Source organism: Orcinus orca, chromosome 10 (assembly GCF_937001465.1).
Source record: "Orcinus orca chromosome 10, mOrcOrc1.1, whole genome shotgun sequence".
In the NCBI taxonomy this organism is placed as follows: Eukaryota; Metazoa; Chordata; class Mammalia; order Artiodactyla; family Delphinidae; genus Orcinus; species Orcinus orca.
In genome coordinates, this window is record NC_064568.1 from 6,302,866 (window position 1) to 6,317,400 (window position 14,535).

The window sequence follows — 14,535 nt, forward strand, 5'->3', positions numbered from 1 at the left end:
TTAGAAACGAGCACACGGGCCCCGCCGCCGTCCACCTGAACCCACCGTAATGAGCTACAAGCTGAGCTGCGCGAACCAGCACTCCTCACAACCCCATTCTCCTAAGAGGGGGCGGCCGCAAGCCAGAGACGGAAGACTTGACATCTCTTGCAAGCCTCGTGATCAGCTGAACGCAGATTCCACACTCTACGGCACGATCTGTGTTTGTTTTCAAAGAAAAACGAGCGCCTCTTCACCCGCTAAGATATCTGTTGGGCATGTTATTTCACACATTGGAATTGCCAGGGGGCCTTCAAAAGATACTGAGACCTGAGACCCACCCCCAGAGGGTTTGTTTTAAATGGTAGGGGTTGTGCTCTGGGTGGGAATCAGGATGTTCAAAAGCTCCCCAGGAGTTTCTAACAAGTAGTGGAGGTTGCGAAGACCTGGGCCCCTAAGATGCTGCGTTCATCTGTTGTCTAACACCTCCCCCCTGCAGGCACACCACCCCTACCCACCTGGAGAGACTTCGACATAAACAGATCTACCCAGAATTCAGAACGGCTGATGCCTTTCCAAAGACAACTGACAGCTTAGCCAGGTCACCAGTTATTTTGTTTCTGTGACCTACCCCCGCAAGGAGAATCACCAACAAAGACCCAGTTTCTCTCAGAGAAGCACGCCTGCAGAGATCTGTGTTCTTAGGTGGAGAAAAAAGTGTATTTTTATTTTAAATGACCTCTCACTGAAATTTAGCATTTCCTTCAATTACAAAGGCAGGCAACAGACCACAGTACTGTCATCGGTAGAAATCCCACATATTTTCATATCACTGTACAGAGTTCTCCAAATATCATGTAGGCTCATCACTGCTTTGAAATCATGGAAATTATTCTCCTCATGCTGGATATTGCTACATTACCATGTCATAAATCTCTTTTTTTCATGTTTTGGTGATTGTATTTCAATGTATTTGATTCCCTGTGTATGTAATTTACGCATTGAAAAGTATTATTCTGAGAAGGGGCCACAGACTTCCCTCAGTGGGTCGTTGAGGCTCCGTGTAGAAGGCTTCCCAGAGGTGGAGGGCAGCTGTGCACGGAGCCAGCGACTCTTACCTGTGGGTCGGAGAGCCGGGAGAGGTCGGGGTATAGGTAGAACTTGATGCCTTCGGAGGCCCCGGGCAACGTGACCCCCCGGATCAGAAGGATCAGCAGCATGATGTAGGGGAACGTCGCGGTGACATACACCACCTGCCAGGAGAGGAGAGGGAAAATCAAGAAGGAGCGACAGTGGCAGGCAACGCGGCAGGCCCCTAACTTCTTGCTGGCAGCAAAGGGCCGCCCAGCGCAGCGGTAAGAAGTGAGCCCTAACACAGCTTGCTCTCGCACCCACCCCCGCAAGGCTGGGTCCTGCAGTGAACACCTACTGAGAGCCCACAGTGGTGCTGTATCAGTGCTTTCCAATCTTTTTTGGACCAGAACGGAAGAAAGCAATATATACGATATCACAACTCATACACACATAGAGCTGAAACAGGAAGTTTCACAAACTCATGCTCATCTCACATGTGTGATGCACTCTAGTATTTTCTATCATACTGTGTCATTTTTAAACACTGGTCATGGCCCTTTAAATTCATGTCAATTCACTAATGGGTCAAGACCAACATTTTTTTTTTTTTTTTTTGCGGTACGCGGGCCTCTCACTGCTGTGGCCTCTCCCGTTGCAGAGCACAGGCTCCGCACGTGCAGGCTCAGCGGCCATGGCTCACGGGCCCAGCCGCTCCGCAGCATGTGGGATCTTCCCGGACCGGGGCACGAATCCATGTCCCCTGCATCGGCAGGCGGACTCTCGACCACTGCGCCCCCAGGGAAGCCCCAAGAGGGGAGGGGAAGAGAGGAGAGGAGAGGAGAAAACAGAGAAGGGAATGGGAGGGGGAGAGGAGGATGGGAGCTGTTTAGGGTGGGAAAGACCCAGTGTTTTCCTGGAATCATTTCCGCTTGGTCTGCTTGGAAGCAAGCGATTGGACCCAATGAACCTGAGAGACCGTTGCAGCCCATGGAATCTGCAAGAATCAAGGCAGTGCAAGGAACGAAATCCCCCCTAAGCTTTCCTGAACAAAAGCTGCGTAGAAGGAGACAGCAACACCTTGACAGAGCACAGGAGCTCCTGTTCTACCTGAGGTGCCCTCAGGACTCAGCGTCCCCTCCTGGTCTTACTTTTTCTCCCTCGTCACATCCTGTCCTCCAATCACTTCATCCCTCCACCTATTTAGAGCATCACCTTGTTAATATTTGGGGGCCACAGACGCTTCTGAGAATCTGATGACAGTTATGGACCCTCTTCCCCTTTCCCCCAAGTGTGCACTTTCACAGATACGTGCACCAGCTTTTGGATGGTCCAGAGGCTCAGATTCCTCAAGGAAAGAACCTGTGCTCTAGGACCTAAGATCTTAATCCCTCCATCACTCTGGAGCCTCTCACCCCTTTGCCATGCAGGGTTTCTTTCACTAGTGGCTCAGGCCTTCACTCCACTCATTTATTTATTTACTCACTCATTCACCCACACACCCTAAACACTCCTATGTACCGAACACTGAGCTAGACTCCTGAATGAATGGGGGTCACAGGATGAAAGTTTCTGTTTCAAGAGGCTTCCCACTGACAGAAAAGACAGGCGGGTATGTAGGTAGATAATTAATGCACTGTGTAATCGGGGGAACGCAAAGGATGGTGGAGCACAGAGAAGGGAGTAGCTAATCTCAGGGGTAGTCAGAGAGGGCTTCTCCAAGGAGGTGATCCAGATGTTGTCCCGTAAAGGATGAATAGGAGCTCAGGACATGGGAAATGGAGACGGAAGGAAGAAGGAACAAATGAAATCTTACTATATGCTGTGCACTTTACACATGACAATAGAAATTGCTATGTTTATTCACCACTTCCACACACCAGGCATTCATTCTTCAGATAGTTATGAGTACCGTCTTTTTAGATATGAGGAATGTCAGAGAGGTCACTGCTAACTCACCTAGGGTGGCCCAGCTAAGGAATGGCCGATGTGGGATTCACAAGGAGGCCTGTCTGACTTCAAGGTCATGCAATCAACCATGAGGCTGTATATGTGACTCCCACGACAGCAATGCAAATTCAGTGTTATTTTCCCCATTTTTAGAGACGTGACTCTCAGAGAAGTTACGTCGTTTGGTTGATAAGTGACGAAGCAGGGATTTAACCTCAGTCCTGAACAACGGGAAATAAGAAGCAGCAGGGGGTGGTGTCCATGGGTCCTGCCAACACACCCTGGAAGCCTGGATGATCTCATCCAGACACTGTTCCTAACCTACCATGATGGTACCCACCTCAGGCCACCCACAACTCTGCCCCACAAATTTCGATGTCCATGGCCCCAGATCAACCACTGGCTCAATCAACAAGGCATATAATCAATACAAACAATTTTTTGCTGTCACATATACGGTCATCCAAAGAAGTTGAAAGCAAGTCAAATATATAACTATAGACCAGTAGACGATACTAGTAATAATAATAATAATAATAATAATAATAATAATAAATTAGAGACCAGTAAACAGTCAATGTCGATGGTTCCTGCCCAGAGAGCTAATTAAGATTGCTATAAAATCTCCAATTCCCTTAGCTTTGTAGGCACAATCTATCACAGATCTTCAGCATTTCACACAAATGCTTGATTCTCCTCCTGCAAAATGAACCCCCCTAATCAACCAGCTTATGTCTATGAAGCTGGGAAGGCTAAAATCTATTGCTTTCATCGTATAATTTCCACTTTGGTCTCTGTTGTACGGCAGAAGATTAATTATCCAAAATGCCCAGGACCTGATGAATGATATTTCTGGAGCTTAACCCCTAATGCTCACAAAATTTAGGGAAAAAGATGTTATCCCGTAAAACATAAGAGCAAACGAAAATCACAGACATTTGGCCTTCATCTATGGGACCATCTTGATGTGACTGAACGTGCTGGTTGTGCTCTGTCTGGTCTGTGGTGAGTGGACTGGGCCACTGGTGTGGCATCAGGGGTCCTTTATAACCTGGCCACACGCAGCCTGCCGTGCTCTCGGAGGTACACAGAGCAGACTGCTCCTCAGTCGGCACACGGGCAGGAGTTATTAAGTGGCTGATGAGTATTCTGAAACAATTCCAATGTTCAGAGTTCTGAATGGAGGCTCTGCTTCTATAGGACATTTAGGAGAACTCCACTCTCTCCACTGGCACCCACACCCTCCTTTTGACACTCATTTTGTAAAACCGTAAGGGAAATAAAATATTCAGGTAAATTGCCCGAAGACCACAGCGCGGACGCGTCAGCCTGCCAAAATGAAACCACTGGGTGTCAGGCCTCAGCGAGAACAATCCCTTAGTGAGCTGATGTTGGAGAGCCCGGAGCCGGGTACAAAAGGTGGTTCAGGAGGATCATTATGTAATGCACGCAAGCGGAGAGCAGTATGAAAACCGAGATGCATGGCGGGCCCAGCTCTCCTAAAAGCCCCTTGCAATCTGTCTCTACCCTCAGCCGTCCTAGACACGTGCACATCACCTTTGATTTCTCCCAAGAGTAGCTGGAGACTGTCCAAACAGTACACATCTTGCTATCGAGAACCTGCACGTAAATGGTACACATGCTGCCACATCCCTCCTGTGCCCGTGCCAGACATCACTCACTGATCATGATGCCTGGATGTGGCCCCAGAACCCTCCGCGTGGGACTCCAGGCAGCCCCGTTTTCAGCTGGGAAGAACCCGCTATCTGCTCCCCTTGCTCTAGTCCATTTCTCACTCATGCCTTCACCATCCACTGCAGGTCCTTAGTCCCGGCCCTCAGAATGGTGAGACCAGGTGTTGTGCTCAAGAACTGCTGGATGTGTGCGCACGGATGAGGTGCCCAGGGTCATGAACCCACCACAGCAGCGTGAAACCGGGAAAGGAGGCTAGAGAGACAGGTTGGAGGGTCTCCAGGAAGGGCTCTGGCCTTCTCTTGGCAGTGACAGCGGGGTTGGAGCTGGGTCTCCAAGGCTAAGCAGGAACGGGAGAGCTGAGTCAGGCGGGGAAGGTGTGGAACCAGCCAAAGAGGTGGAAATGAGCACAGATCTGGTCCCCTGGGATGTCTAGGCACCTCCAGGTTGTCCTGCGGGTGCTCAGGCTGCAGTCAGCCTCACCGAGGCTGCCCTCACATCCCAGCAGGAGCGTCAAGTCCTGCCAACGTGATCTCCAACTATACTCTGAAATTACACCCTGCTTTCATCCTCATCGGCAGGGCCCTTCATCACCTTTCTTCTCAGTCATGTGACAGCCCCATTCCATAGCCCAAGTTTTAAAACTAAGAATCTGGCCTGTGTCTTCCTGCTCCTGAGTCCACCTCCCAGTCTCTCACTCAGGGTCGTGGGATACAGAGCGAAGGGCTGGGCTTCACGTCAGGAACCCTGTGCTCCAACCCTGGCGCTGCCCCCACTTGCTGTGCGACTCCGTCGGTCTCCATCCCCCCCCCAACCACTTTGCTCTCACTGTGCCAGGTTCCCCGCCGCTGGGGCGCATGCCAGGCCTCCTTCAGGCCTCCCTGCCTTTTCATGCCTCCCTTTGTCCGGAACGTCCATCCCCGGCTCCTGGGCCACCCAAGGCGTTAGTCCTGGGTACGCCTGAATCCCCACAGGGCTGAGGACTCCTCACAGCCAGGGGCCCTGCCTTCCAGCTGCGATATCGTCCAATCTACTGTCCACATCAGGCAGGGAGGCCCCCGGTGGTGGGTTTCAAGCACCTCAGTCTTACGTCAGGAGCCACCCTCTTCACTATAAACCACGCCTGTCTGCCACGTCCTCCCTGCCCCTCACCCCACATCCATCCCTCAGTCACGCCAGCATCTGCCCAGCACTGTAGCTGTTCTCTGTCAGCTGTTTTATTGTCTTGCAAATTTAACATTTCTAAAATGTAAGTTCCACAGAAAAAGGGAGTTGGGTCTTTTACATTCTCTGCTGTACCCACAGTGCCCAGGCTGGCATACGGTACATACAATGTGCTCAATAAATATTCGTTAGAGAAACAAATCAGTAGTCTGACATCTGGACCCCGAGGTTAGAATGCAGGTCTTCAGAATAGCTCTTGTGCTTTGTCCATCTGAAATGCTAGAACCACATAAAATGGGGTTCAGAAAATTGCATCGGATTTTAGGGAGTGTTCATAAATAAGGAAACCACAGGAGATGTGGCTTTAAAAGACAGGCGAGTCCACTGATGGAGGGTAAGGAAGTTCAGGTGCAAAGTTCAGTTTCAAGATGTCTGACGCCCTAGGATCTGTCTGGAAGGGAGCCAAGCAGGGCTCAGGCATTATGCTAAATTATGCAGGGTCTGCTTACGGGCATAATAAGGTCACTGACAAGGTACCATCAAGCCTGGCTGTTCCTGGCCACTGCCAGTGGTGGCTTGGACCCAGAGAGGTGGGTGTGGGGGGAGGAGGGTCTCAGCTGTCAGACCTCTCAGGCCTCTGAAAGGAGACTCCTGACCAAAGCACACCCTTTGGTTCAGAAAGAGGTTGGGTTGGGTTTTTTTTGTTTTTTGTTTCACTATTGTTTAATTTCCTTTTAGCAGGTCAAGTCCTTCTGAATATAAAGGTTAGCACAATTGGTGGTAATTGTACTGTATCCTGCTTTAATTGACTCTAATTGCTCATTTGCATTCCAATACTGGAATTGTGGGGTGTTTTCTCCCTACTTCCAGGACAAAGCTATTTATTTCATAGGGGGAGGGGATGGTCGGATCACTGAGAATGCCACGAAAGTTGAAGAAGGGCTGCCCGTCCCTACGTTTTCTAGGATAATGGAGTCAATTGGAAAGCTGAGCATTGTTCAAAAGGCATTGAGCTAGCAGGGTGGTGTTGGGGCAAGGACCCAAGACCACAGGGTCAGAAGGTACAGTTTGCTGAGCAGTTCGGGCAAGTTCCATGCTCTCCCTGGGCTGGCATTCTACCATCGACAATGAGGCGAGGTTAACTAATCCAAACTGTAATCACTCTTACCATCTTGCCAATTTTTTTTTTTGCCACATACACATATCATCTTTGCATTATTTACTTAATATTTTCTATAAATCAATATGCTCTTTTACATTAAATAAATATTATGTAATAAGAAAACTGTAAGTTGCCGCGATAAACTGAAAACCATTCTCAATTACCACAAATAGAAGATAAATGCAAAAATAAATGCAATGAAGATAAAATGGGATTAAATTCTAAGCCAAAGGTTCTGAGTCTGAGCTGTGTTCTCTCTTAGTTTAAAACCAAGTATAGCAGGTGTCAAAGAGGTGCTAAAAAATAAGCCAGCTTACTGCACCTTTTGCCTTAAGACACATGAAAAGGGAATACTGTCTCATTATGTGATGGGATGTTCTTTAATCTGGGCTCATATACCACCAAAATCACCCTGTGGACCGCCAGGAGAAAGAACACTTCCCCTATGTGTGAGAAAGACAGGATGGATGAAGCTGACGTCCATCCCCGCAACTGCAGTGTTTCCTAGAGCAGCGGTCCCCAACCTTTTTGGCACCAGGGACTGGTTTCACAGAAGACAATTTTTTCACAGATGGCCGGGGGGTGGGGGAGAGTGCGGGGGTGGGGTTTGGGGGAGGCGGGTGTGTGTGTGTGGAGATGGTTCAGGTGGTAAATGCAAGCGATGGGGAGCGGCAGATGAAGCTTCGCTCACTCGCTTGCCCACTGCTCACCTCCTGCTGTGCAGACCGGTTCCTAACAGGCCGCGTGGTCCGAGGCCCAGGGTTTGGGGACCCCTGTCTAGAGCACAACCCTTTTCAAAGGACCAGGACTCCCTGGAGCTCTCCAGGGTCCTGATCCTGACTTGGGCTGAACCTTCCTCTAGCCAGCTAGCTGGAGCTTGGAAGACACTGAGGTTAACTGAGCACCTACTAGGTGCCTGAGATGTGTCACAGAGTATCTCTAACTGATCTTAATACCACTTGAATAAGTTCTATCCCCACTCTGCAGACAAAGAAAAAACTGAGGCTTGAGAGAGAAGTGGCTTGTTCCAGGTCACAGAGCTGTCAGTGATCAGGAGTTTGCCCTCTCCACCACATGTGCTGGGCTCTCTGCTGCAAACCTGGCGACACAATACTTTCCTGTCTTCTACTCCTGTTTGCTCCTCTGTCTGTCCTTAACCTCAGGGGCCCAGCTTGCCTGACTTTTGGCAGCAACTCATCATTGCCTGCTACCCCAGCCATGTTTGCCTCTGTGTCTGGGGTACATCTGCCCATCCCATATGGTTGGAAAGCAGGGTAATAAACATCCAATCCTTAGAGAATCACTGTTTTGAACACCAACAGATTTTTCCCAGCTTTGGGTTTTGAGAGAGCACTACCTGAACTCCTAGGAAAGAACGCTACAGCAGGCACCAAACAGTCTGGCATAACTTCCATTAAGATGTTATTGATCTCTAGGAACAAGTTGCCAGGAGAATGAGAATCTGCAAAGGGAGGTCACCATGGACACATCTGGCCTCTTCATCATTTTTAGAGGTGTTCTTAGACCGCTGTAGCAGAAACAGTAAACGAAGAAAAAACATTCTGTTTCAAGTAACCAAATTCTAAATAGGTGGAGGGAATCATGTTTGCAAAAGAAAATAGTGAAGGTATTCACTATTCAAGGAGGTAACAGTACTTTAGCAATGCAGCAATATTTCCACGAGGAGCTAAAGTTTTCATTTTTGTGCAGTGACAGTGGTTTGTCATTAGCACATGTGTGGAGCCTAAAAGAATATGCCAGAACATTGGCTTGCCTTGGGATCCAGGTAACATGGCATCAGCCCTGAGCTGGGCTGAGGAGTAAGTGAGGGAAAGTGACAAGGGACAGGATTAGAACTGAGAGGCAACAAGGGAGGGAGGGATAACTGGGTTCTAAGTCCCCATCCCACCACAACGGTAGAGACTCTGAGCTGTCCCCCACCAAAGATCCACTCTCCCTTCTTCAGCAGTAACAAAACCCCTAAGTTTGGACTGGATCCACGGCTGCCTAGAATAAAGACATTTCCCAGCCTCTCTTGCAGCTAGGTGTGACCATGTGACTACGTTCTGGCCAATCAGATACAAACAAAGGTGCCACGTACAACTTCCAGGTTGTATCCTTAAAGGGAAGGGCTGTACCCTTTCCTTTCCTTCTTGCCCTTCCCACGGGCTGGAATGAAGACCAGGTAGTAAGCCATCTTAGACCTTGGAAATAGGGACAACACCCACAGGAAGGCCGAGGAACAAAACAGAAGGAGCCTGGGTCCCCACAAGCAGGCAGCTTATGCCTGGACTGTTACAGGAGAGAGAAGTGAACCATCTTCTTCCTGCTATTGCTCTTTGAGGTCTTCATTACAAGGAGTCAAACATGTAACCTAAATATCTAACCCTTGAATCTAACCCCTGACTACCTCTGTGACTGTGGGTAGGGCCTGCTTCCAATCTTAGTCTATGCACCCACCCAGATGATCCGCACTATTCCTTTCTACTCAGAATGAAGCGAAGATGCTGAGGACAACCTGAGGATCTGAACGTGGACTCTTGAGAGCGACCATCCTACACCTGGGGTCAACCAGGAATAGGAATAAATAGAGTCAGGAAGCCTGCAGAAAGGTCCACTCCATCATATTAAAAGAGAAGTTAGAACAGACCTGCCAGAGATCACCATTTCTTGGAAATCCACAGTTGCAACCTTCTCTGTCACAGTTTAGACTGACCTGACTTGGTGATGTGGACACCATCACCAAGTACAAAGGTGTGTGCCTGGGTTAGAAGGTCTCTGCAGCCTTCCAGGGCCTCCATCTTCCTCAGTGTAAAATGAAGATAACACCTGTTTCCAAGGTCGATGTGAAGATTAGAGATCACCACGCCAAGCACATGACACAGACACCGACCGCTCAATAACTGGAAGGATTCTGACTGCCTTTGCTGGTATCACTGAGGCAAGACACAATGCCCTCCAGCCCAGTGGCCTTGGCTGGCCAAGAACAACATATCTGGGGGCTCAAAAATGCAAACAGAGAGGCTGTCTTAGCTATATGGGGAGGGACAGAGTGGTGTCTCCCAGAAATCCCTATGGGATCCCCTTACTGACAAAGGGAGTGACAGGCAATGTGGTGGCAGTGGAAGGCTGGTGTTAAGAGGTGGTTTATTCATTGGCTGGAAAATCTGGGTGAATCGGGTGAACAGGACTCAGAGATTAAAAAAAAAAAAAAGTCAGGACAGAGAGAAGTGTACACAGCCATCCTGAGGAGGTGTAGCAGCCAGACTCCGGGATAAAGGATGGAAGGCAGTGGGAGTGAGCCATAGGGGCCATTACGGATGGAATCCTCTGAAGTCCTAGCTCCAGCAGCGGCTGAGGGGCCAGGGGGCAGAGGGTGCTTAGATGGAATAGAAGACATTCTATCAGGCTGGACCAGTTAAGACAGAATTCCAATTTAAAAGAATAGAAGGGATTCAAAAGCTGAGTTGGAGGGAAGGACGGGTCCCAGATGTGCCATTGCAGACATGTTTATGTCAGGGATGAAGCTTGCCCTGCAAAGGGGGAAGCCGGGCTTCTGGAGAAGCTGAGGAAAACGAACATCACCAACCGCTGTGGGGCTCCAGGAACCCCGCGAGGAAGGGGCTCAGGGGCTCCCCACTGAGGGGTACGTGGTTGCTGGGGGCTCACGTGCAGCTTATGGAGAGGAACTTGCAGAGACTTCTCTGACACTGACCCCAAAATGTCACCCCCAGCCCTGGTAGTTCAGGAGAGAAGGATTCACTCAACATCTAATCTCATCATCAGGGTTGGGGCATTGTGGGCAGGAAGCCCAACATCTCAGGAGGCCAGGGAATGGTGTGACTCTTTCTTCTTGCTGATGGTTGGCACCAAAAAGATCATCCACACCCATGGCCTGTTCCAACCTTGAGATCCCATGGCTTTATTATTTAGTCGTCAGGGACATCCTGGTTGAAAGCAGAGGGCTCAAGAGGGAAAGTGCTCAGTTTGGGAGAAATGGAAGATCAGGGGATACTCGGTAACGACGTAATGATGGGACTAGTTTTTGTTGCTGGCTCTACACGCTTTGCTCTTACGCTATCGAATTCTAAAAGACAGAAAGTAGTATCATTCCCATTGCACAGAGGTGGAAACAGAGGCACCCAGAATTAGAGTATTTGGCCCACGGTTGCCCAGATAGAAGAAGGTAGGATTCAAGCTCAGAGCCATCCAACTCCAAAGCCGACACTCAACTACTACCCAGCCCCACAGGGGATTCAAGTGCAGCTTCATCTCACACCACATCTCCCTGTGTTCCCTGAACAAACCCTGCACTTTCCCACATGCAAGACTTTGCTTCTGTTCACCCAGAAGCTCCTTTCCTCCTTCTCTACTTACCAACATCTCGCCAGTCTTCAAGACCAGTTCAGTTACTATGTCTTCCAGGTCTCAGCATGAGGCCATCCAGGAAGGACAAAATGCTCCTTCCATAGCCTACAACACACTGGGCAATACAGCACACAGATACGGGATAGGCCTTGACTCCAGAAAATCCAAGTTCAAAACCCAGCCTCTGGTGCTTTCCATGTATGTGGCTGATTTTTGGCAAGCTGTCTTTCTAGGTCTTCCTATTCTTTTCCGTAAAGTGCGGACAATAATGCAGCAGATTGACTCAATCCCTCTGAGCCGTAAGTTTTGTTTTGTTTTTCAATTAATTTATTTATTTTTGGCTGCGTTGGGTCTTCGTTGCTACACACGGGCTTTCTCTAGTTGCTACGAGCACGGGCTACTCTTCGTTGCGGTGCGCGGGCTTCTCATTGCGATGGCTGCTCTTGTTGCAGAGCACGGGCTCTAGGTGCGCGGGCTTCAGTAGTTGTGGCTTGCGGGCTCTAGAGTGCAGGCTCAGGTGTGGCGCACAGGCTTAGTTGCTCTGCGGCATGTGGGATCTTCCCAGGCCATGGCTCGAACCTGTGTCCCCTGCATTGGCAGGTGGATTCTTAACCACTGCACCAACAGGGAAGTCCCTGAGCCGTGGGTTCTTAAGTCCATGGAATGTGGATAACAGTTCCCACCTCTCATGGCAGGTGTGAGTTACACGAGCCAGTGTCTACACAGCAGCAGGCACAGCAGCCCTACTCAACAGCTCTCCTTCCTCCTGAGCCCTTTTTCATTCTTTACTCTCGTGCACCTGCCTCTCCCTTACTGAGGGTAAGGGCCTTATCTTTGCGTGCTCTGCGTGCTCCTCGTTGAGGCCTATGAAAGCTGTAAACACTTGGTGAATGAGCCCATTCTGACCCCAATTACCCAGTGAGAATGAATGGGACAAAACAGGACATCAACCCATGTGTCTACAACGGGCTTTCAGTGCAAACAGTCTGCTCTCGCTCGAGCCTCTCCATCTGAAAGTAAAGGACATTCTGTCCAATTCGATTCACCAGCCATTTATTAAGCCCACTGGGTGCCAGGTCCTGTGCTGGTCTTCGACATCATGCTGATGAATGAGCCAGACCCAGACGGTGACAGTCATGACGAAGGACCACTGGGGGGACAGCAGCAGTGGGAGCTCAGGGACACAGAGGCAGCTCAGGTGGCAATGTGTCGCCAGAGAGGTCCTCCTGGAGCTGGGCTTTGAAGGGGAACAGGCTGTCCTGTTGCTCCCAAGGAGTCCTGATCTAGAACATGCTGTGTGAATACATTCTTTAGAACAAGAAGGGTCGGCACACAGGGCGCTTCAGCCTAGGAACCTCACCTCTAGGAAAGAAACAAGATCTGCACGGTGGCAGGGAAGCCATGTCCGCAGGGCACAAGAGACTTAAAGAACAACCACATGCACAAAGATTGCGGAGCCCAATTCAAGTCCTTGTCCACAGGATACCTAAAAAGAAAAAAAATCACTGGAAGGGGGAGTCTGGTGTTTAAGCCTATTTCATGGTGAATTAAGATGAGCGAGCGAGTCGATGCTATTGATATTTACACATCTCCACCACAAAGACCACAAAAATGAAAACGAATCCCCCGAATAGCCCAAGAACATAAATATTCCGTGCAGTGCCCAGCCAAGCTTCCACCAGCATTAGGAGCTATTATTTACGGCCTGGAAAAGACACTGGTACCTTGGCTTATAGAGATTTAAACACCATCCATCTCTCTTGGACTAGAAGGCTGCTGTCGCCATGGCAACCAAGGGCACCATGAAAGCACACCCCTAAATCCCGGGCAAGGGTTTACTGGTGCAGGGAGGTTATCGAACAAGAAACACCACTCCATGTCCTCTTACTTTAGTCTTCAACACACTCTTAGTGATGGAGGGGAGAGGAGAGCGTCCATGCTCAGGGGCTGTGTCTGCAGCCAGAAAGGGCAAGATGCTGCCTGGATCCTGTAAGCGTCACCTGTTCCCTAAGACAGACGGCTTCTCATCCATCCCACAGGGCAACGACTGGGGGGCTCTCCTGGGCCCTTTCTCAGGCGTCCTGAGCAACAAGGGTCCTTCCCAGACCACCTGCGCTAGCTGCAACACGCTCCTTCCAAAACAGCTTCATTGGTTGAAAGAAGAATCCATGCTTGCCTCCTGTTCTTGCCTCAGGTGATGGCCATCTGTCTTGTTTCCCAACTCGCCACTCAAGGGCCGCTCCCCAAGGACACCAGGGCACCTCATTAACGGACACGTCTTTCTCCCAGTTCCCAGCTTAAAAACTTTCCCCCATTAGATGCTTCTGCATTCCTGCTTCCTTTCCTCATGTTTTAGTCTTTTACCAGTTCATTTTTTCACACATTCTTTCCATCAATGAATCAACCAGTCAGCCAACTCTGATTAGCATCTGTTATGTGCCAGTTACTACAGTAGGCATAGAGGATGCGAAGGTAGATCAGGAGCGAGCCCTGCCCTCTGGCTGTCATGGTGGCTGCTTGCTGGGTCTGCAGATTTCTAAGCGGTTTCCCGGAAGTCCGGCCTCCTCCCACATCTGTTCTTTCTCTACACACTCCCGTGGCTTTTCTTACCTACTCCTGCGGTTCTTGGGGCCACTGATGTGCTCATGATCCTCAATGTCTCTCACCAGCCCAGTGGTATCTCTTGAGTTTAAGACCCATACTTTCAACACCCTTTTGTGTACATCCACCTGGATTTCCTACCTACAACCGCATGCTCAAAACAAAAATTGTTACTTTCTCCCCCAATCTGTTCCTCCTTCTGTGTCTCTTTCTTGGATAATAGTGTCACCTACACGACAACCTCACTGTGTCCTCTTTGAGTTCAACTTCTGAACTCAAACGAATAAAGCCTTTGAAAGGGAGAGACGCACAGTCGGGATCCACTGCCCTGCAGCCCCGATGCTGCCCTCCCCAGGCGTGGCCAGCTGCAGGGGGCCCTCCCTCTCCTACTCTCTTCCAGGTCCCCCCCCACCCCCGCAACCAGCCTTTCTCTACTTCCCAGAGAACTCGGCTTCCTCCACCGCTCATCTCCCCAAGTCCCATATCTTTACGCCTCGGTCCTTCTCTTGAATTCTCTCCCTGGGTATCCCACCCGTTCCCAGAGCTTT

The 14,535-nt window shown here is 49.8% G+C and overlaps 1 protein-coding gene across 2 annotated transcripts in view; it reads right to left on the bottom strand.

Annotated features, from left to right (window-relative positions):
• SLC6A11 (solute carrier family 6 member 11) overlaps positions 1–14,535 on the bottom strand; it is a 121,899-nt gene that overhangs the window by 66,646 nt on the left and 40,718 nt on the right. For both annotated transcript variants that reach the window (XR_004485908.2, XM_004274837.3), the window contains exon 6: positions 1,098–1,232. Coding sequence is in view for 1 of the 2 variants with exons in the window: in XM_004274837.3 (XP_004274885.2) it covers positions 1,098–1,232 (135 nt within the window). In the remaining variant the exon portion in view is untranslated. The remainder of the gene's footprint in view (positions 1–1,097; positions 1,233–14,535) is intronic.